At 52.2% G+C, this 24,118-nt stretch overlaps 1 protein-coding gene across 1 annotated transcript; it reads left to right on the forward strand.

Moving 5' to 3' along the window:
- Positions 1 to 10,739: 10,739 nt before the first annotated feature.
- Positions 10,740 to 18,773, forward strand: LOC122375047 (beta-galactosidase-like). The gene is made up of 3 exons (XM_043354202.1): positions 10,740 to 11,170; positions 14,878 to 15,134; positions 17,248 to 18,773. The coding sequence occupies exons 1-3, from the start codon at positions 10,873 to 10,875 to the stop codon at positions 18,616 to 18,618; spliced, it is 1,926 nt and encodes a 641-aa protein (XP_043210137.1). The 5' UTR covers positions 10,740 to 10,872; the 3' UTR covers positions 18,619 to 18,773.
- The last annotated feature ends 5,345 nt before the right edge of the window (positions 18,774 to 24,118 follow it).

Genomic DNA, 24,118 nt, shown 5'->3' on the forward strand with positions numbered 1-24,118 from the left:
GCTATCAGGATAATTCGCCTGGATACTGAGGGCCACTTCTCCATTCACCCTGCTCGTTACGATGATTAGGCAGCACAGCTCGGCAATAGGATCGCGGCAGTAGCGGTAATGTATATGTCGCCCACAAAGGCACTTCCCAACTGTTGTTTAGTGTTCAGTCTCCAACGCACGCTTCTTTGTGTGGTGGGTAACGAATAACGATTCCCTGATTAGGCCCTGTTGGCTCTGGAGAGGCTGCAAGCCGCCGCCTGTCCGCCGCGGGTCGCCGTTAAGCGCGACACCAAAGCGCTGCTAATGAGAGGAGTGGCGGCGGGTGGCGAGTGCGCTCTGACTGCTCACAGACCGGGGAGAGCCGAGCCGTCAGCAGCCGGCCGGCCGCGCGGCGGGAGGGCGAGCAGCCGCCGGAGCCGGCCAGGTGGCGGCGTCTGCAGAGGCGGCCGCCGGGGCGACCGAGACCGACTGGCGGCCGGAGATCAATACAGCTCACTGGCGGCCGCTCTGCCCGCCGCTCCCCATCCCCGGCCAGCCGGCCGCTCTGCCGAGCTCGCCGCTCATTCAGCCGCCGCGAAGCCGGCGCCGCCGGGCCAATAGTGCGGAGATCGCAGAACAGCGGCGCGCGGGCGGGCCGACCCCGCGCCGCCACAGGGTCGGGGTCACGGGCTCCTCAGCGGGCCGGTCATGTGTCCGCCGGCTGCCGGAGCCGAGCTGAGGGCACCGAGAACGCCCGCATCAACGCCGGACCCGGCTGGAGGGTTAGCTGGCGTGTATTGGGATCGATTACTGGCGCCTGGACTCCGAGCTATTTGATGGCACAGTGTCTCATCGGGTGAATTAGATCTGGTTACCGAGTTAAACAGGGAACACTTCAACCCTGCTGTTTCTATTTACACAGAGTAAACCCATTTAGTGGAACCCTAGTGTATATAATTGCGCAGCCAGTGCCCAGTGACCACTGACCGCCTCAGACTAGCGCAGCATTAGGCACCTGACTACTGTTACTGTGACCAGCAGAGCCACCCTGCCCCCATATCCCACCGCCCGTGTCCGGCGGCGCCGCCAGAGGACGGAACGGGCCGTGATAGATGTGCGCCGGTGCCGTGTCGCACTCCGTCATGTGTCTTGTTTATGCAGATATAGTCCCCGACGCCTGAACGATGTAGTTGAGCGCAGATTGATGGCCAGACTGCAGGCCTGTGGCTTCCGCTGTGTCCTGGTTATTACAGGCGGGGACAGGCTTGTCGGCCATGCGGTGGCAGAGAATGGTGAGGTTATATGTTTTTATCGCATGCATACCTAAACGTGCATATGATGTGTCATAAACCTATGCATTAAAGGGACAGTATCATCGAAAAAAAATCCATGTATGGAGCTGATTTTTTTTTTTACTAGCATTTCTTATTTTTCTGAATCAGAAAAACATAGTTTGAGGACCGAACTCGGTGAAAAATATTGCAACCACATTTCATTTTCATGATTCGTTTTCATGAGCGAACCACCACTATACAAGCATGGCCGCCAGTTTGGAAGCATGCAAAATTACTACAGAACTGGCGCAGATAATACATTATTGACGCTACGCTTACGCGGTCGTTCTTCTGATTGAGTTGTCCTTAGGGAGAGGTAGCCTTAGGTATTGCCTATAAAAAATATAACGTGACAATTGGAGGGAGTGACAATTGGACGTGACAATTGACAATGGGAGAAAATATCACGTGACAATCACGTGATAAACGTCATACATTGGAGGGAGATTGTGATTCAAGCTGGAGGAATTCTTTTGTTGAGCCGCTAGAATCCGAAGGAAACAGCGGAAATTGCCTACGACTATTTAATGAATTTAACGGTGATGAATAAGTGCGAAAAACGTTTTGGCTTTATAAAATTTGATGAAATGACCAGGGTAAAAGTTTTATTACTGGCGGTCAATTCAAAACGGCGCAAACATTTAAACAGTGAAGATAGTGAAGCACGATTCAAAGTGTGGTACACCTTTCGTACTTTGAGCGGCGATAGCGGGATAACGGTGTGGAGCTTCGAGGATCGGTCTTCAGTTCCCGGACCAGAAAGGTGGGGCCTATGCAATGTCAAATTTCATCAAAATGGTGATACTGTCCCTTTAAGAACATCAAATAAACGGCAACTGTGTAACCGGTAACATTGCATGTGTTGCTGGGGCTACTTTAAAGCCTAACCATATGAATGTATTAAATATCAAGTTAAGATCTTAGATGAATGCTAAGTATTGATGGCTGACATAGCTCGTTGCAGGCATGTATTTCTTCTAAAAGAGCGCTGACGTTTGCAAAAGTTTTCAGAGCCACTTAGCCAAGCGATATTTTAGGATGTATAATCAATCGCACGAACGGGGCCAGCGCCAGCTGAATCCGGTTTGAGTTGGTTCAGGTAAAGGTATGGAGTTCGGAGATGTCAGGTAAAGGTACGGACACAGAGAACTCGGAGCGAAGGGAAGAGGCAGGGTGCATTACAAGAAAACAAAGAGATCTTTAAAACACTGTGAGCTGCTTTCTGCGAGCTTAGAATTGCATACATATCAGTTTTGTGCAAGGCAATAATATCCCACGAGTCAGACTTCCAATTGCCTACATTGCCTACAGACGTTACGAATTGAGTGACAAATGCTGGATTACTGAGCATCTGTTATCAGCATCTTTTATAACATGCTGCTGCGCCATGCGCTCCAAACTAATCAAAGCTGCGGTACATTGCATAACATGCCATCCATATGCCTATTCAATATTTATAAAGAACACGCTTGCAACAATGCCTATACAAGCCGCAGTCGATTACTTTGATTGCGCTATTTAGCATATCGCACGACTATCTTCATGATCTTAGAGGCTGAGATTCGGACAAAAATCTGCACATACACAACGGATCCTGCATTCGCCATTCGTTCACAAATCATCAAACAGTGGCGCTCACATCGCAAGTAATTTCAATAGCCGAGAGAGACCACAAAGACAACTTTTAATGATTAAGCCGTCAAATGTACGACGAGCCCTAGGGACAACTAACTTTGGCACAATAGCGTCAGCGAGTTGAGAAACTTTGCGGGATAGAACGTGTCAGCCGCTGGCTATCCGTCCAATTATTTTCCGGTGCCAAGAGCACTGCTGCTGTGTAACAGCTGGAGCACAACAGAGCAGCGACGGTCACTTTTATTTTGTCATTATATATGCCACTAATTAGGCGAGAAACATTTAAAATCTATATTCAAGCCATAGGCCTTTCATTCACCTATGTATAATGATATAAACGGTTGACTGCCGACAGACCGTCACAGCCCGGCCGCCCCCGCCCCCTGCCGACAGACCGTCACAGCCCGGCCGCCCCCCGCCCCCTGCCGACAGACCGTCACAGCCCGGCCGCCCCCGTCCCCTGCCGACAGACCGTCACAGCCCGGCCGCCCCCGCCCCCTGCCGACAGACCGTCACAGCCCGGCCGCCCCCCGCCCCCTGCCGACAGACCGTCACAGCCCGGCCGCCCCCCGCCCCTGCCGACAGACCGTCACAGCCCGGCCGCCCCCGCCCCCTGCCGACTGACCGTCACAGCCCGGCCGCCCCCCGCCCCTGCCGACAGACCGTCACAGCCCGGCCGCCCCCGCCCCCTGCCGACAGACCGTCACAGCCCGGCCGCCCCCGCCCCCTGCCGACAGACCGTCACAGCCCGGCCGCCCCCGCCCCCTGCCGACAGACCGTCACAGCCCGGCCGCCCCCCGCCCCTGCCGACAGACCGTCACAGCCCGGCCGCCCCCCGCCCCCTGCCGACAGACCGTCACAGCCTGGCCGCCCCCGCCCCCTGCCGACAGACCGTCACAGCCCGGCCGCCCCCCGCCCCCTGCCGACAGACCGTCACAGCCCGGCCGCCCCCCGCCCCCTGCCGACAGACCGTCACAGCCCGGCCGCCCCCCGCCCCCTGCCGACAGGCCGTCACAACCCGGCCGCCCCCGCCCCCTGCCGACAGACCGTCACAGCCCGGCCGCCTCACGCCCCCTGCCGACAGACCGTCACAGCCCGGCCGCCCCCGCCCCCTGCCGACAGACCGTCACAGCCCGGCCGCCCCCGCCCCCTGCCGACAGACCGTCACAGCCCGGCCGCCTCACGCCCCCTGCCGACAGACCGTCACAGCCCGGCCGCCCCAGCCCCCTGCCGACAGACCGTCACAACCCGGCCGCCCCCGTCCCCGCTCAGCTCAGCCACCGCCTGGCCTCTGTCGCGCCACTGTGTCATGATCTCATGCCGCCGGGTTGTCAGATGTCGTCATTTATCTTCCACTTCCGGTGACTAGTAGCTGCAATGTTTCCGCCTGACCAGTGTATCAATAGGGAGCCCCAAAGTCCATCGATTCCTGCAGCTGACACCGCCATCATCGATGTTTGTAAGTGCTTACCTACCCCAGCGGCCGCCATCAATACTGTGTGACAACGGCGAGTCAACACCGCTCGTTGGCGCCCCTGACAGCACACTTCAATAATGCACCGGTCGGGCCGAGTTACAGCCGGTATCGACGAACCTCAGTCTATTCAACTGAAACGGAGCACTTGCAACAGTCAGCAGTGACTACCAAATCTCGTCGCTACCTGTCTCTTGCCGTCTCAATTTATGTGCGTAATTCTGGCACACCTGACCTGTGCTGTCTCTAACCGCTTCACTCTGGCCAGATCATCGCGAACGGACTGGCCGGCCTGCTGGCAAGCCCGGGCCGACCAGCAGCCATCTGTGCCGGCCGGTCCGGACATGCAGTATGCATGGCCGCGAGTAAGTGAATTTGGCGGTGCCTCGTGGGCCTGAGTGGCCCCAGTGCGACGAGCCGACGGACGCCATTAGATGTTGGAGGCACGCAGCCCCGACAAGTCGCCATCGCGGCCAGATCTCCACACAACTCAAACTGCAGGCTCTACCATACACTGGCTGTAGAGAGCCAATGGAACTTTGTAGCATGTCATGTTCTTAGACGTTCACTGTGCCTTTTTTCAGTGATGATTATGCTTACTTAGTCCTCGAATAGATGAGCCGTTACATCGTGATAATATCAACTTACAAACTAATGGTAAGCTATATAGAGCCTGTTGCTTGGTGTCTATGCATTTATTAGATCAGTTGAACGGCTTTATTCTCGGAACTCAAGTATCTGGAATATATAATAATGAAATCATGCTGAGTCTAAACATAGGATACCTGTATTACTGCGAACTATTCTCATCAAGTAAGTTGAAGTAAATAAGGAAGCGTGGCTATACCGAGCTAGTTCCACAAGCTGAGACTAATGGATGCAATGCTAGGCAATGCCACTAAGAAGATTAACACGATAATCTGAACAATGGATGCATTGCACTTAAATCGACATTTGCCCAGGCGATAGCTGTCATTATGTCAGGTTCCTCAATAATCTTTACCAAACGGGTACTTCTAAACAGGATCTATTTCAATTGCTTGTTTGTTTTGCATGTAAGTACGGTAACGTTGCTTCTTTATAGCAGGCCATTTCAGAGGCAAAGACTACCAAACGAGGTACTAGGAAACGGTGTTCTAAGATTACAAACACTTGCTATCAAACCAGCTCAATTCAAACAAACATCAAACCGGGATAAGTTCTCCCCCAAACAGCTCAAATTCGCCGAGCAGTCAAGGTCGTTGTGTGGCGTGCGGGTGGCGGCGGCGGCCGTGTGCGGGTCCGGGCCCGCGGACGCCGTGGTCGCCTTGTACTGGAGACGTGTCGACAGCGGCCTGCTGCCAGGAACAGCGGCGGCGCCGACTGCACCAGGAATAGCGACGACGCTCTCTCGCCGCCACCGGCGCCGCATCGATCGCGCCAGATCGCTGCCCGTGTACGCTGCAGCCGGCGGAGATCAACAGTAACAATGGCACGCCGGCCACCGGGCTGCGGCGACCCAACAGGCCAGCTGGCCCGCCGGATGTCGAGATTCGATCAAACTGCGCCGAGCGGCGGTGGTGATACCCGCGAGCCGCGGGGGCGGTGGTCAGGAGCCGCTCAGCTCGGCTCAGTTAGCGGCTGCAGTGCCTCCATCGGCTGCAACTGCTGCTCCTCTCTTGCACATTTTGCTCTGTATGGAAGGCTACCGACAGACATCCTGTACCGTTTTTCACTACCGGCGATTGCATACCATACCCACCAACCAACTGCGGCTTGTATCAGATCATCTGAATGCGAAATATTGACTCTGTGTATATCGGCCGTATCTACCCATTAATCTCTCACATAATTTAGCTTCTCGCGTGCACCATCGAGCCCGTCTCCTCCCGTCCCGTTTCATTTTGTCTTATCTCGTGCTGCCTGGTTTTGTATGTTCCTGTTTGCTCCACTTCTGGCGGACCCCGACTGGGTCTGCTCTGCTCGGGCCGGCACCGGGTCTCACCAGCGTGCGCTGTGAGAGAGCCGGCACGGCGGGCGCACGGTGCGTCAATACCTGCGTCAGACCGGCGCGGCGGGCCGGGCGAGCCTGCAGCACGGCAGCTGGGGCCAACGCCCGCCTTAGCACAGCGCGATAGCTGAGGCCGCCTCTACCAAACAGGGCAGCTGGGATCAGGGCCCGCTTTAGCACAGCGCGGTAGTTAGGGACCGGGACCTGCTCCCACTGGAGACAGGGCTGCAGTGCCCGCCTCAGTACAACACAGCAGCTGGAAGTGGGACCAACGCCCGCCTCAGTATAGCATAACATCTGGAGCCACCGCCCGTATAGCACAGCGCGGTAGCCGAGGCCGCCGCCTCTACCAGACAGGGCTGCTGGGACTAGGGCTCGCCTCCATCAAGCACGGCAGCTGACCCAGCGCCCGCCTCAGCACAAGGCAGCTGGGCCAGCGCCCGCCCCAGTGCGACACAGCAGCTAGGACAACACCCGCCTCAGTGCAGCACGGCAATAGAGGCCCGCATCAGTACAGTACGGCATCTGGGGCCAGTGCCCGCCTCCACCAATCACAGCATCAGTGTCAAGCGCCCGCCTCTGTACAGGGCGGCAGGCGGCAGCTGCGTCAACGCCCGCCTCCACTGAACGCAGCAGCTGGGTCAGCGTCAAGCGCCCGCCTCTGTACAGGGCGGCAGCTGCGTCAACGCCCGCCTCCACTGAACGCAGCAGCTGGGTCAGTGTCAAGCGCCCGCCTCTGTACAGGGTGGCAGCTGCGCTAACGCCCGCCTCCACTGAACGCAGCAGCTGGGTCAGTGTCCGCCTCCACCAAACATGGCAGCTGGGACCAGTGCACGCCTCAGTAAAACATGGCAATTGAGACCCGCCTCCACTGAACACGGCCACAGTGGAACGGAATATCCAATACATTTCCTCGATGGGCACGAATTTTGATTCTTCTTCCATCAAATATTGTAAAAAAAATCTTTATCAGAATTGTATGCACGCAAAATGAGTAGTCATAATAACCTAACATTAAACTGTTATTTTTTATTCCATTTTTTTGTGATAATATCTAAACTTTTTTGCATTGGAATCTACGGAGAAACCATTAGGTATTTCAGACACTCGCGAGCCCAAGTAGCTTTCTAAAACTTCCGATTGGTACCCTTCCCACTTGATTGCGTAAGCCCGGGACCCGTTTACCAGCTGGATATCTTTCCAAAATCCAAGTATCTAACCATATGATATAGTGCAAAATAACTATTTGTAGTTCGGATCGTGTGACAGCCAATGGGGTTTGAACTTTGATTGCACTCTGTTCTGTGCAATGCAATATACTCGTGTGCTTGCAGCTCCGCAGGGGCTGCGAGCATCTGGTTTCCTGAGAATTGTATGTCGCTATATACGTGCCGAGCCACTTCAACGAGCTGGTGATAATCGCCTCCTGTCGGCTGTAAAGTCAAAGGTCACAAGGCGCCGCTCGCTAGCTATAGACAAGCTCGCAACTCAGCAATTAGATATATTGCTGACGTGTTGACAGGTGGTGGAGTATTCAAAGTTTTCGATATGTCCACTGCTCATTTTCTTCTTTTTCCGATTCCGTGCAAATTTAGTTATAAGGGGGGAGGGGCGTATGAAGTTTTTCCCGTTCCAAGTTAAAGCTTTTCCAACTGTGAGTAAACATTCAACTAAATGTTTCTTAACGATGTAGCAGGTATGCCGCCTCCAATCGGTGTAAATGTTTATTTTTCTCTAGGCAGTCATCTTCATAAAGACTAACGAAAAATACGAACCGAGAGTAGGCATGCGACCCAGAATAGGCAAATAAGGAAGCCATCTGCATCTTTTTCTTTTTTAATTCATCAATAATATTAAGAATGAGGTCATTTATGTCTATGATTATTGGCGATGCTTTACAAAAACACAGTTCCTAAAGCAACGTGAAAGATTATACAATATTTGTTTTCTGAGTTAGACGAGCTCGTCGCCCTCTCCTTTCAGCAGGCACAGTTCCTTGAGCAGCAACTGGTTACAATTAAAGCGCCACAACCGAACACCCAAAGTCAGACCTCAGCCAAGAGCTTCAATGGGATTGATCTGAGGGCTTAGACGGCTTCGGTCTAATTAAAGTCGGCCTGGGCCGTCCTACCTCACATCACCATTCCACCGCCCGTAAAAAGAAAACTGAAAATAGCAGCTGATTCAGAATCATCTACATTTGAAGCATAACGAACACCGTCACCTCCCTGACGTGGTTCGGTCGTCACCTCGGCTGGCCGGCCGGTGCGAACGGCCTCCTCTTGCAGCTGGCGCCGCGTGGTGTGACGCTCCGTCCACCTCAGATCAATGCGCCGCGCGCCGCGCCTCCCGCCGGCCGTGAGCGGCACAGCCACTTGATCCCAGAAGGCAGCAAACAGCCACTCATCGCGGCGCGGAGGTGGGAGCGTCGCGCCGGGGAGCTCGCGCGATATGTGCGGACGATAAAAACGACTGGCAAGAAAACGCTGGAGAAAACGTCTTGCATTAGAGCAATTACTATATCTGCGTGATTGGTAGGCAGCTCACCTGTGTCCCAAATATTGACTCATAAAATATTTTAAATTCGAAATCAGGTCTATGCTAGGTGAAGGTCAGGTGTCAGGCGTAGCTGTTAGTTTCACATACATGTTTTATTTTAAAATGTTTCACCAAATTATCTTATCTTTGAAGCTCTGATATTATTGATCAATGACTACCATTCAAAGATGGGGTTTTGAGGTCACATTTTACGAAAGGTCTTTCGGGGCCTCGTCCAAGATAATGAATGATAATATTTTTGAGTGACGTCTTATTTTGCCACAAAAAAAGTTAAAGGTAAAAAAAAAAAAAACAAGATGTTCGGTTCCCTCAAAAACGTTAAACTCTGAGTTTTGTCTGAATTCCCACGGAGAAACGTGAGCAGCAGTTCATTCTTAACTTTACTAGACTCATAATCTCAGCTGGCGAGGAATTTAGATTGACTTGTATCCAACAGCCTGTTCTCTAGCACAAACATTTACTGTTGTTTCGAATCCTTTCATTGTTTCAGTTATTTCACTTTGAGTCGACGCAATACACCTGAGCACTCTGACCTAGAAATTTTTATTTACCTATAGACGAAAACTAGAAATTAAGGCCAAAACTAAAGTTAACGTATCGTGCGCAATCTATGGACAAACAAAACATAACTGTGCTAGAAATAACAAATATGAATACCAATGTGCGCGAAAATTGAATTCTACCAAGCGTCAATTGCACAGATAATTAGGTACACACCCCGTACCAAGATATTGGTACTGACATTTTGAGTGGTACCTAGAATTCTTTTCGGATCATATTCATTAGGGAAAACTGCCTCCTTTGTCTGCCTAACGTTGCCTGATTTCAAATGATTTTCTATGTTAAATATTCAACAAACGATAGGTATAGACTCACAGACTTGGTTAAAAAGCATAAGATACCATGTTGTTTAAACTCACTGTCAATATGAACACTAAGACCTTTTCCATTAAAAGGTATTGGGCCAAAACACACCCCTGAAACTATCCCTGACGTTTATGTATCTGTTTACCAGAGAACGATACAGATGAACAGACGAGAAAGAAATTGAAGGGAGAATCCGATACGTAACTAAGTGCTATATTTACGAAGAAAGCTACTCCGATGATTATCTGTGCCGCCGTAAATGTGGATGTTTTCCCTGAGCCGGGGGTGATTAGTCATCTGAATGGCCGGCCATCTTAACGCCGATGGCTCCTGAGGCGATCTCCCTCGCTTCCCTCTCAGAGGAACGCTGAACACTGATGGTGAGGCTGGCTGGCTGCCTGGCTTTGACGAAACGTGCAGTCGCTGGATGGGTAAGCCGGCAGCCAACATGAATAAATGAGCGATCATCACCACTGAGCTAGTAGTCCGTGAGCTAGGCCAGCTAGGTCTTACCCGTTTATGGCGTACCGTACCATCAACGTTCAACCGAATGCAGCGCCCCTCCCCCCTCCCCACCTTGGTGAGGACTAAGGATATAGGCAATACAAAAAGGCAGATGGTTAGCAAAAGTGCTGTGACGAGTTTGGTCAAGATGCTAAATATTTATTTTTCACAGAACTAAACGTTAAGACCGCGCTACAACAGTGCTGTGGGGAAGCGAGTGGATGCGAGTAACCTCGTGAAGCACACCCGCGGACTGCCCTGTTGTGACGGTTGCCGTTTTTCTCCGGTGTGACACCGGCCAGCTGGTGACAGTTCCCACCCAGCCCCCCCCCCCTCCCCGGTACGTCTTCTGTAAACATTGCCAGCGGACCAGATACAGGCTGTACCGCGCGGCTCGCGCAGTCAGACGCCGGCGGCGGTCCGCCTGGTGGCACCGGTGCAGTCACTCCCACACGTCGGCCTCTTATCTGGACCACACCTCAGCCCCACAGCTCTGCAGTGCCTTCAGACAGCCTCCACAGACTACCGTCACCGTCAGGATGTCTCCCCGCCTGCTGCTGATGCTGGCGATCCTGCCGGTCACCCTGCCGGCAGTCCGCGGCGCCGAGCAGCACTTCTCAGCGGCGCCCAGCTTCGGCATCGACTACGAGAACAACACGTTCACGCTGGACGGTGCCCCGTTCCGCTACGTCTCCGGCACGGTGCACTACTTCCGCGTGCCGCGCGCCTACTGGTCGGACCGGCTGCTGCGTCTGCGGGCGCTGGGAGCCAACGTGCTGGAGACCTACGTCGAGTGGAACAGCCACGAGCCGGAGCCCGGAGAGTACCAGTTTACAGGTGAGGATACCAGTTCAAAGGCGAGGATACCAGTTCAAAGGTGAGAATACTAGCTCACGGGTTAGAATACCAGTTCGCAAATGAGAAATAAGCTCACACGTGAGATTGCCAGTGGCCATCAGAATTGTTTCTGTCTCACGCCACAGGTGTTTGCCGGTTTTCATGAATCGCTACCATCAAAACCTTTCCCGTTAGAGTAGCCCTAGTTTATCCAACTCCGGGGTATCGTCATTGAGGCTCCAATTTGAAATATGACCGCTGAGTGCTGACTGCCGAACGCTGATGCTCCATCATTGGACCACGTCCCATTTTTCGCGCAAAGTAACAGAACGCTGACACGTTTTACGACTACTCTATCATCTATGAATGAGGGTGCGTAAAATAAGGTTACAACCCCTATGAATCCATGAAATACAAAATATCAAAGTATTTTACGTAAATTTCCAAATGACCATGCCTTTTCATTGCTCACATTATCTGAAAGGAGTGTGAGAACAATAGGTAGACAGAAAGAAAGAAGGATAAAAAGAGATAGATGCTCGATAGATAGATAGATAAATAGATAGATAGATACTAGATAGATACTAAATAGATAGATAGATAGATAGATAGATAGGTAGATAGATAGATAGATAGGTAGATAGATAGATAGATAGATAGATAGATAGATAGATAGATAGATAGATAGATAGATAGATAGATAGATAAATAAATAGATAGATAGATAAATAGATAGATAGAGCGGGAGAGAGAGAGAGAGAGAGAGAGAGAGAGAGAGAGAGAGAGAGAGAGAGAGAGAGAGAGAGAGAGAGAGAGAGAGAGAGAGAGAGAGAGAGAGAGAGGGAGAGAGACGCAAATAGAATATTTTTCGGAACGCTAACATAAAGTATAGCTTGACTATCGCACGGAATCTGGCTAAAGAAGTTCATTGCCGATTTGTTGGCACACATCCATATTCATCGATGATCAATTCCCGACAAACATCTCTATGTGAGTATTTTAAGTGAAGTTTGACGAGCGCGCACATTTCAGAATGCTGCAAGACGAAGTATCCGGTGCGTAAATGTTTTTGCTGGAGTCCGGTCAATAACACGTCAATTGCTATTTCGGACTATAACGCGTCAATGTTTTTCCGGGCTTTGATCAAAAATGTTGAGTGAGCTTATCAAACGGAAATTATCCTCGTGATACAACGCTATAATCTTGCAGACTGTATCTGTCAAGTTGTGACGAATAATGAGAACGTTCATACTAAACGTGCACCTTTGTTCTTCAAGCAGCGCTTCTGTTCCAAATCGAGATGGCCAGTGCCCCTGAGTTACCTACTGCCAAAACATAGAGCGCCGTCTGATCCGGGCAAACAGTGAAGTATGGATGGACTCCATTACTCAGGGACCAGCCTGGCCCGCTGAAAGGCCGGTTACCACGACCGTGTGACTCCGTCACTTCCCCGTCAACTCCAAACAGATACCGGTATAACTCCTTCTCCCGTCAACTCGTGACAGATGTCCGTAACTCCTCCCTGTCAGCCAGCGACAGATGTCCGTAACTCCTTCCTCCGTCAATTCACGACGGATGTCCGTAACTCCTCCCTGTCAGCCAGCCAGCGACATATGTCCGTAACCATTCGCACGGCGCCGCGCTCGCATTGTTCCGTCTAAATTAGCGTGCCTCATAAAATATTGCGTGCCATTCCCAGATCTCAGTTTATGTGTTTCAGAGACAGTGAAATACGCAAGAGATAAGTGTGGTTAATAGCCGCAGAGCATTGTTCCCTCGGGTGGGTCCGGGCAGCTTGGGATTCCTTTGTTTCCGCTCACAAAGAAATGCTTCAGTGACGTTGCTGAACCAATTCCGTCGCCTCAGCTCGAAAGGATAAAGGACAGCGATTGTGCTCAGCCGTGTCTAAGTTCAAATTAAAGCTGCACAGCACTGACCAAGTGCGTGTTCACAAAATGGCCAAACTGAAAATTTGAGGAGTAGCTTGAGCCTGCTATTTTCTCGAGATAAATAAACTTGTCACATTAGTTTCCAAGTCGTTCTGTCTGTGTCTGCTGCTGCTCCGCCACGCTATCCCAAGCACACTTCGCCCGTCCGACCAACTCGTCCGAAAGTTCGGCTAGCTACCGGCCCATTCGAGACTCCGCAGCAGCGTTTTTGGCGGGCGGTTTTCGGTTTTCTCGCGGACAGCTGCGGAGGCCGGTCATTCGTTCTGCGGTGGGGTGGAGGTCGGCGCTGGATCTGAGGCCGCACCGGCCGGCTCAGAGAGGGCCGTTTGAGCGCCGTGAGCCGGGCCCGGGCCGTGGGGTGCAGCTTTAACGGCCGCGCCGCCGCAGCTGCTTGCTATGCCCGGCGCGGCGGGCGGCCATTTCTGCTGAGCCGGCCCGTGCCGTGTGTGAGAGGCCGCCTTTATTTGGTGATCTGTCGGACGGACCGCCGGCCAATGTCGCGCCGTCTTTGGTATGCTCCGAGGCCCAAAGCCTCTCCGTCATACGACCCGTTTCCAGTTAGCAATATCTCTGGAAAATGACAGCCGGTGAGCGGTCCGAAGTGCGGCGCTAAGAATTTACCGCGCCTGGTTATTGAGGGCTATTCTTCCTTTCTGTCGACCTGTCTGGCACCGAGCTCTGCAGATACAAGTGACCATTTCAGGCCAAAAATATCCTCTGGAGCCGCCGTGTCTGCACGTCAAACGAACCACATGAAACACATCAGCTATGCTTACGGCTTCCGCTAACTATTTCTTTGCAACACGATATCATATCATTTTGCTGTATCTATACACAATAATAATTACATTCAGTAGATGTTTATTTTGCATTGAGTCATTCATGGTCTAACAAATAGTTCAATTATCTGGCAATATCAACCAAAGAAGGCAATTTCATCAATATTAGCTATGCATCTCGATAATATCGCAAGCGTATTAAATCGGATGTGCTCGCCGTTTGAAACAAGTATGTAGATCAAAGCTCCGAGTGCTAAGTATGTATGGAGCTGAAAATGTATGTTTCCGAGCTCAGCAGCTATTATGGCATTATCAGATGACATAGCCGTAAATAGCCCTGTGCCCGCCTACAGGGATGTCTCAGTCACAACAACCCGGTCGCAAAGCGGATTGCGTTCACTGTCACAGCAGCAAAACTTAATCCCCATATAATCCCCCCCCCCCCCTGACGAGAAAGTGAACTGCGCAGTTCTGAGGTCACTGAGCCAAAATCAGCCGGGTTTGTTCACTTCGTGACAATGATGAAATGATATAAAGTAACTAAAGTAATCCATTCCCATGTTAACTTAACGTAAAAAGCTCGGAGGAATGCAAAACACACCACGTTATGTTGCTGGCATTACTGCATAAAATCCTGTCTTTATTGTCATGCTAAGCCAGGATGCGACATCTCACCCGTTACCATGATCCACCCGTCAGCCATTTTGCCTTAGCAATGCCCATGCATTATGATCATATGGGTATGCAATATGCATGTATGTGCTAGCGCCAGGCATTAAAACTACCTTGGGACATCTTCACCCCTAAGGTCTGGAATAGTTGACCCGTAGATCATCCTGTCTGGTTCACGGCCCAATCTCGCCCTGTTCTATGGTCCGTAATCTGTGACCTCACCATCGCCCCACGGTCTGTGTGGTGTGAGCTGTGACCTCGCCCCCCCCCCGTCCATGTGTTTAACCACAGCATTGCCGCTGCGCAGGTCAGCAGGACCTGGTGGCGTTCCTGCAGGAGGCGCAGCGCCAGGGCCTGCTGGTGATCCTGCGCACCGGGCCGTTCATCGACGCTGAGCGGGAGTTCGGTGGCCTACCCTACTGGCTGCTGTCCGCCGACCCGGAGACCCCACTGCGCACCAGCGACCCGCGCTTCCTCGACCCTCTCGACCGCTGGTTCGACGTGCTGCTGCCCAAGCTGAAGCCGCTGCTGTACGAGAACGGAGGACCCATCATCATGCTTCAGGTGAGAGGGGAGGACAGAGAACAACTTGGTTCTAAGAACAATGCGGCGGAAACATCTATCAAACAAAGCCAATGGAAATGTTAACAATGGCAAGAAATATAAAAATGCCATTCATCACCATCAGCAAGGGCAGAATCGACCTAACCATAATCAGGCATAATTTGATAAATCTTCCCATTCGTATATCGAAAACCATTTTATTCGATTTTATGCTAAGGTGCGAGAACGTGAACGTGAGGATTCGAGCAATTAGCGCTTTACCTCAGTCAGCCTTCAGCGCTATCGGTACCTATATGTATAAGAGTGTAACGACAATGGTCATGCGCACCGATCTCAACCGATGTAAAGGACACTACATTCACTGCTGCCAGACGTGTTTACAACCATACAATGATAGTATGAAAGCCACTGTCGCCCTCCGGACAATAGCCTAGTGACAGACGCAAGGGTGGAATTCAACAAAGGAGGAGACGAGCTTATCACATTCGCTGGGCGGCTGAGTAGCGTCAAGTAAATTCCCTTATCCTTTCATACCAGAACAAACATAGGTGTAGTAGGCCGGGCTTTTCTTCTGCCGCACACAATGTGGGCGAGGCAGAGTGGAGCGTCGATCCGACAAAAACGGCTGCCGTCTCGCGGCGACCGACGATAAATAGCCGGTGCTGCGGTCGAGTCTTCGGCTGGGTGGTCGGTGGCCGGTGGCCCGTGCAGAGGCCATTAGGGACGGGACGGCAACATCAGAGCGCGGCGCGGTGTCCCCCCGACCGCAGCCGGCCGATCGACAGAGGCGATCGGCACCGAAAGACACGGCCGGGCCACCAGAGAGCGCGGGAGTGGGAGGGAAGGAGGGGTGGGGGAAGATGGAGGTGAAGAGGTAGGAAGGAAAGGAATAAAATAAAAGGAGATTGAAAGAGAGGAGAGAGAGAGAGAGAGAGGAAGAGAGAGAGAGAGAGAGAGAGACCCACGGAGAAAAAGAACAAAATAATAGTTAGGAAATGAAGAAAAAATCGTCAGAAAAACAAGCTGAAGAAAGAATAAACGTTATATGTGAGCAAATAAGACGAAAAGGTTTTTCAACCAATTAATGGATGAGGTAGGACGGTCAGGGATACACTTCTGCATCTCAATAGTCAGTAACTACGCAACCTTCTTACGGAATGGTTCACAAATCACTACATTTTTTATATGTAGTTTCCCACAAGCTTCTGACGGGCCTCTATGTTGATTGTTGATGTTTACCGTTTAAGGCTAGACTTGGATATTGCCCACAAAGCTATGGTTTTGCTACTTCGCAGTTCAAGCCATTAGGAACAAAAAGACCAGCTCAATGAGCATGTCAGGCAACCCGTTAGCCTTTGATACTGAAGCGTCCCGGAAACGCGACCACTTCACCCAGCTCAACAACGCTAATTTCCGTTCTCTGTTTGTCAAAATGATGTCGCAGTCGCAATTCGCTGCCGGCGATCTCCAGTCTCTGTCGCTGAAGCATCACGGTGGCTAATTCGGCCCGGCATGAGTGGTGGCCGCCACAATTTGAGCTGGTTCGGAGGCGGAACGTATAACGTAATATTTCAGTATGTTGTTCGTGGCTCATCGCCGGCAAGTTATGGCGCCGTTTCATTTGCGATTTGTCGGCGCTCGGACGATATATGCACGGACACCGACACGTGGTGGCTCCATTCCGGCGGCGTGCGCCGCCTTAATTGTCCATCGCGGTGAGAGACGCCGACATAAGCTGACTTGTCCCCGTCTAATATCTTCATGGCAGCCACGGCCGACGGATAGCAGACTATGTGTTTTGGGTTCAAGGTCGCTTTACAGTTCCGTTGTAGATGGATGAAGGCAGTTAGCTGCTGGAAGCTATTGCCTAATGAGGCTCCTAGCGACATAACGGAGCTCAATTGTACTACACAATTAACAAGACAATAGGTGGCTGTGTGAGCTTGCTCCGTGGTTCTATCGAATTAAAATTTGCTGTTGATAACATGCGAATATGGAAAACGGTCCATGATTTTTACTAAAAACATCTCCACTGTAGGCGCAGCCATGTGTTGAGACGCTGCGCCGCGTTTGTCGCTGGCCTTTCGCGTGTGACCGGTCCGTCTGTCACCAGGTGGAAAACGAGTACGGCAGTTTCCACGCGTGCGACTACGTCTACTTGCAGCACCTGGCCGACAAGCTGCGCCAGCACCTGGGCGAGTCGGCCGTCCTGTTCACAACGGACGGCGACAGCCAGAGCCTGCTGCACTGCGGCACCACGCCGGCCGCCTACGCCACCGTCGACTTCGGGCCCGGCACGGACGTGGCGGCCGCGTTCGGCGTGCAACGCCTGTTCGAGTCGAGCGGACCGCTGGTGAACTCGGAGTACTACCCCGGCTGGCTGGACCACTGGGGCTATCCGCACTCGACCCGATCCACAGAGGACGTGGTGCGCACAATGAATGAAATGTTCGACATGCAGGCCAATGTCAACGTGTACGTGGCACACGGTGGAACATCGTTTGGCTTTTCGGCAGGTAGTAACCTGGGTAACAACTTCCAGGCCTGCCCCACCTCATACGACTACGATGCGCCGATTGCTGAAAACGGTTACCTCACCGACAAGTTTTACGCGATGCGGAACGCCACTCTCTCGGTGGCGACGTGGTCGGTGCCAGAGCCGCCGCCGCAGCCGGCCGTGCTCGCCTACGGCGCCGTGCAGATGACGGCCTCAGAGGGTCTGCTGGCGGCCGTGCGCGGCCTCGCAGACGACCCGGTTCTCTCGGACGACCCTCTGACTTTTGAGCAGCTCCGTCAGGCGTACGGCTTTGTGCTGTACTCGCACAATGTGACTGGGGTCCAGCCGGACCCCGTCCTGCTGAACGTCACCGGTCTCAGAGACAGGGGCTACGTGTTCGTGGACGGCGCTCAGGTGGGCATCCTCAGTCGCGGGGAGAGCATCTACCAGCTGCCCGTCTCCGTCCAGGACGGCAGCCGGCTTCAGATACTCGCCGAGAATCAGGGGCGCATCTGCTTCGGCAACTTCCTGAACGACATCAAGGGTATCGTGTCGCCGGTGTTCCTGGGCTCCGGCCGGCTCAGCGGCTGGGAGCAGCTCTCAATCCCCCTGAACGACACCCAGCTGGGGAAGGTCGAGCGGCAGCTGGCCGGCCGGGCCACCAACCGGCTGACCGCGGCCGCGGCGCCGGCCTTCTTCACTGGCGAGTTCGACCTCCCCGCCGGCGTGGACGCCGACTCACCCACGGACACCTTCCTCCGACTGGACGGCTGGCGGCGCGGCGTGGCCTTCGTCAACGGCTTCAACCTGGGCAGGTACTGGCCGGCGCAGGGGCCGCAGGTGACGCTCTACCTGCCCGGGACGCTGCTCAAGGCCTCCAACCGACTGACGCTGCTGGAGCTGGAGGAGGCGCCGTGCCTCGCGACCGACACGTGCCGCGTGACACTGACCGACACGCCGGAGCTGGACGGGCCCACGCCGCACTGACGCAGTGGCAGGAGATGAGGACAGCTCTATTATACCACACGGCACTGGACGCGACCTTTACCGAAATATTTGGTGCAGAAAACTGATATCTATTGCCAAGTTGTCAGCATTCTCTGAATACATATATGCATGCATGGCATGCACATTGCCCAGTGCACACTCACATTATCTACATAGATCTGTTGGACCTTTATAAAGATATCGGAAAATCATGCACGGTAATGCATCTATTTGAAAGGGCACCTGGCTTGCAATGATGATTGTTGATAACGTTCATGCTTAAAAACATTGACTTTGTTTATGCACAAAATAGGACATATGAACGACAACCAGTGGTATCGATCGTTTTAATACATATAAGGTAGACAGGTGCTGTCACTGAGTACAGCGAGCCTCTGAGCTCAATTCATACATTTTTATCAATTGATTGTTTCTCGCGGACGAATGCGCGGAAGAATTCGCCATATCTCCGCCGAACGAATCAAAGCTAAAAATGTGTAGTGAAACACCAAGCGTTGCGATATTTCCTTTAACATTAACAATGCCAAAAATTCAAATAAATAAAAAGACAGTTGCATAATACATCCAGTCAGCAATAGCCAGTTGCAGGCTGCAGCAGCCGAACGAAAAAGCACAGCGTAAAATGGCAGAGATGATGAATAGGCATACCTACGAGCCGTGAAGCTATGAAGCTCCCGGTTTGTCATTTATCTATGACATGGCGATAATCTTGAGCGAAATAGCCCGTATCCAGAGCCATCGCAAAAGGAAAGAACATTTTTCTCGATTGGTGAGGTGTGAAGTATGAATAAATTGACTGCTGAAATGCATACAGCCTCCCGGATATGAGGGTGACTCAGGGCAATGAATGGTATGCTGCGCCGCACAGCAGCTTCATTGTAATTTTATCACTAGATGGCGGGGCGGACGGGCGCCTGGAATCATACTGTGCCGCAATGCTGATAATCGTATCGCGTCTGTGGCCAGAGCGGTGGGGCTGGCACTGTGTTGAAACGTTCTCGTCAGTTGTCTGGGCCACTTCTGCTTCAATCGGGCGTCGGTGGTTAAGCCTTGAGGAAAGGTCGGTAGTTGGAAGGTCGAGACCTTTTGGGCGAGCAGTCCCGAACACACACTGACATTACTCAAACACTAACATCAAACGAGCGCGGGGTGCCAGCGAGGTGCCTCCAGCCTCAGCCAGACTCCCGATACAGCTTCACATGGTAGCTGCTGTTCATGGTCAAGTTATCCATATTGCCAATAAAGTAGGACATACAACCAACCTCTATTGGATGGCAATCATTATTTATTTTGTCGTCACCGAGCGATTTTTGATAAGGCAGCATCACGGCCGTCGTTCAGCCGCCACGGGCGGTGCAGGAGGAAGAATGACGCCAATCACTGACTTGGGACTGTTCTCACAGAACTCATTACAAAACAAACCGCTCCGTAGATATATAGATATATTGGACAGGTATGTAGTAAAGAGCAAGTAGCATACGAATATATTCAAGTAGCAATTACATATAAATACGCGGACCGGTTTCGTCTATGAAAGACTTCTTCAGCGCTTTTTCAAAAACGTATGCTACTTGCTCTAAACCGCTCCGTGTGCTACTCGTCCGCGCATCGCTGCTCATATGAGCTCCCTTATCTAAGGTCAAAGGTCTCCACTGTCAAAGTTTAGAATCCTAGTTGACTAGCTTCTATCCAAATGGACCGACAAAATGGCGAGAACTATGACGTCCGTCTCGCCTCTCATTCGGTTCACACCTGTCAATAGTTTGGGTATTCACCTCATGACATCAAAGGGCCACATTCAGACTGTTCTCAAGAGGTTCTCAGAAGGGCATATCGACGGGAACGGCCACGCAAAACGAGTGAGCTACTCGTTACACATGCTGAGCGGGACATACCCGCATCGCTAAAGTGCGAGCTGAGATGTGATGACGCAGTAGCGCTGAGATTGACGCATGAAATAAACTCGCTTAGCAACCGGAAGCGGTTCGTTGGTAGTCGGTACCTTGCTCCCGCCTGCGACCGGAGCCCGGAGCCGCTACTGATACGAGACGAGAGCCTGAGCTCGCGACTGCTGCAAGCCGAGAGTCTGAGCTCGCAACTGTGGCCGCAGCTCTGAACCTCTACTCGCCACTGTGGCCGAGGCTCGGAGCCTCTACTCCCCACTGTGGCCGCAGCTCGGAGCCTCTACTCCCCACTGTGGCCGCAGCTCGGAGCCTCTACTCCCCACTGTGGCCGCAGCTCTGAGCCGGCACTCACGACTGCGGCCGCAGCTCTGAACCTCTACTCGCCACTGTGGCCGCAGCTCTGAACCTCTACTCGCCACTGTGGCCGCAGCTCTGAACCTCTACTCGCCACTGTGGCCGAGGCTCGGAGCCTCTACTCCCCACTGTGGCCGCAGCTCGGAGCCTCTACTCCCCACTGTGGCCGCAGCTCTGAGCCGGCACTCACGACTGCGGTCGCAGCTCTGAACCTCTACTCGCCACTGTGGCCGCAGCTCTGAACCTCTACTCGCCACTGTGGCCGCAGCTCTGAACCTCTACTCGCCACTGTGGCCGCAGCTCGGAGCCTCTACTCGCGACTGCGACTGACCGGTCGGCTCCGGTGGACCGTGGCGGGGTGACAGAGACAGCTGCAGTGTGCGCCGTGCTCCGACTGCGCCAGCCGCGGACGTCTGATTAACGGCCCCGATCGGACGGAGTCGGAACCAAGGCTCTATGGAAGTCGGACGGCCGCGCCAGGGTGTCCGAGGCGGTGGAGTTTGTTTTACAGATAAAGCGCGTGTCAAGTGAGGCTGTCAAGTGTCATATAACTACATCATACATACTATTTTCTTGGAAAGGGTGTTTAAACAATGTCAGAATAAAGGTGGCGCAAATAGGCTAACTATACAGTGACATACTTGGCCATCAATGGTCTGCATTTTATCAGCCTGTTTCTGTTAAATTCGTGGTGCCGTGCTGTGAACTTAGCAACTTTTGTGGAAAAGTACCTACTCGGCAACGTCGCCAGTTCGTCCTGGTCGTCAAACCAAGCCGCATACGACCCTATCGACCTTTGTCGATAGGGTCGTAGCCGTAGGAGGTGCCGATAGAGAAACATGACTCGCCGAAGCAGCGGAACATGTAAGAACACTTGGTCGCGGGGGACCGAGGACGCAGCCGTCAGCAGCCGCCGCGTACCTACATCACGGTCAAGCAGAAGGCGAGGACTTTGCCTTCTATTGTGCTGTGCCCGCAGCTGCCGAATCAGGTGCGACCACGCCTTTTACGTGACGAGGCATGATCGGAACACCACTGTCGGCGCGGAAAAAGCCAGTCGTCACCATATCAAAGGTGTGTGCGCGACGGTGCAGGCAGAGAAGCCCCCCAGTCTGGGAGCAGAAGTCACCAGTCTGCGGGAGCCAAGACCCAGTCGACCCAGTCGACCCTGGGCAGACCGAGCTTCTGACAGCGGGGCGCTCGGCGACCCGAAATAGGCGAGAGTGGGGCAAAGCGGCCACCTTAACGCTTCTTATACGATGCCGACGCTTGATTTTTAAACTCGGAAAGAATCTTTCTATACCAATGTGATCCCTATTAAATCGCCTTTAATATCAACTGCGTTTCATTTCCAAAGGCGTTCACATATGGGAGATATTGACAAAACTTTAAACCTTTGCATATTGGCCACTTTGCCCCATACCCTGGGGCAAAGCGGCCACCGGCGACTTCTCAAGTCCCGATATGAGAAACAGATTAGTTGACTCATGTACGACTAGGGCATTTGATGGTGACAAGGTTAAAGCGAGGGTGGATGTTTACTTTGTCATCTTCCCACCTGTAGGTAAACAAAGAAGATTTTCATGGAAAAACATTTAATTGCATTGCATGGAAACTCATGTAACCGAAAAGTAGCCAGGATGAAGTGGCCAGGATAATTTATAAATAATGTTTTTGATCCGGATGGAAACAACTTATGCCCAATTGGCCATTGGGGGCTGGCCACTTTGCCCCGCGCATACCGTTCGATACAATAATATTCCATCTCAGCTATTTGTGGGGTGACTCAACAGCATTAAAATTGGTAGAAGACGGGTACGATAACCAAGCAATGCATACACAAGAACGCTTATAAAAATGCCATACGGTTATGGAATATAATAACATTTAAAAATTGTAAACATAGTTTGTAGTCTGGCAAGAAATGCTTTTCCGTGTTTCACAGAACAATGGCGATGGGCCTGAAACCCCGGTTTGGCTCATTCGAACGACCGCGAAGAGAAGTAGGCATAATTGGAAACCATAAATTGGAACTGACGCCAGCTGTGGAGGGCAAAGACGATGGGTGGCCGCTTTGCCCAACTCTCCCCTACAGTCGATTTTGTAGGCTGTTGAAAAGCGCAGAAAATAATCACACCACTCATCTCCCAGGGCATTTTGTTAACACGTATTTAGTTTTCGGTATGATTATGCTTTTGTCTGGAGGTCGAGTCCTGGATACTACATATACCTACTCGCGCTGAATATGCGCACTTTACCGGTCTACATGCCTTGCTGTTACGAGTCGTACAAACGTCCCCATTCCAGTCCTGCGTGGCGCGTCTTCCCAGTCTCAGCGCTCTAACGGCGCGGCGCTGATGGCCTCGGCTCAGTGACGTCATCGGATCTTTGTCCGCCTGATCCCTCCGTCGCCGTTTCACGGGCATTTGGCCGCGTGAGGGCCCTTTCGGGGACATCCATATTGCCTGCACCGTTACCCGCCGGCTTTGTGAGCCAATAAAATATAATTAAGTCGTATATCACACATTCGCACGAACCGCACGAGCCATTCAACATAAAGTCACAATTGAATAAATTCATTTTGAATGCAGTGGGCAGGTTGTAAAATACGCATGATTTTAGCATAAAAACGGATATCGCATAAACTGCCGAAAATAGCTGGGCCATCGTATCCTGCCTTTCACGGAATCACCTTGCATACAAATGTCACAGATGCCAAAGCATCGACAACAAAAAGTGTGGCAAAGCATATGTCAATAAGGTCAGCTGGTTACATAATGCAAAAAAATTTAAAACGCTTTCCGCCAAAAAGGAAGGCGTTGCTCGGCCCCAGGCAGGACTCAGGACTCTTTTTAAGATAGGCGGCAGATACACCGACCGCGTTTGGCGTCATAAGCCGACCGGAGACGTCACCAAATGAATATGCTATGGCGCACAAGCACGTTAGAGGTAAAAGGCCACCGCTCGAGACTGGCCGAGCAAAAAAAAAAAAAACTATATATGAGTCACGTTATATGATCACCAATGACCCTGAGCTGAATGTTACTGCCTGCCTTTGAAGTATTTACGAGTATAGATTCCACGCTTCACTGAAGGAAAAGCACCGCTGAGCGGTCTGTCAGTATCCCTCTGCGCCTTTTTCGTCCATTAGCCGACAGAACCCAGCGACTTTACTATACATGATATGGATCGGATATCCAAACATCAGAAATAGCCATCGC

Source organism: Amphibalanus amphitrite, unplaced genomic scaffold (genome assembly GCF_019059575.1).
Source record: "Amphibalanus amphitrite isolate SeventyFive unplaced genomic scaffold, NRLGWU_Aamphi_draft 001764F_arrow, whole genome shotgun sequence".
Lineage (NCBI taxonomy): Eukaryota > Metazoa > Arthropoda > Thecostraca > Balanomorpha > Balanidae > Amphibalanus > Amphibalanus amphitrite.

What these genes read in the sequence shown, in the direction of transcription:
- LOC122375047 (XM_043354202.1), top strand. Translation starts at nt 10,873, where the DNA reads ATGTCTCCCCGCCTGCTGCTGATGCTGGCGATCCTGCCGGTCACCCTG. An exon ending in CGGAGAGTACCAGTTTACAG is followed by an intron (nt 11,171 to 14,877) that starts GTGAGGATACCA and finishes GCCGCTGCGCAG; the next exon opens with GTCAGCAGGACCTGGTGGCG. An exon ending in GACCCATCATCATGCTTCAG is followed by an intron (nt 15,135 to 17,247) that starts GTGAGAGGGGAG and finishes GTCTGTCACCAG; the next exon opens with GTGGAAAACGAGTACGGCAG.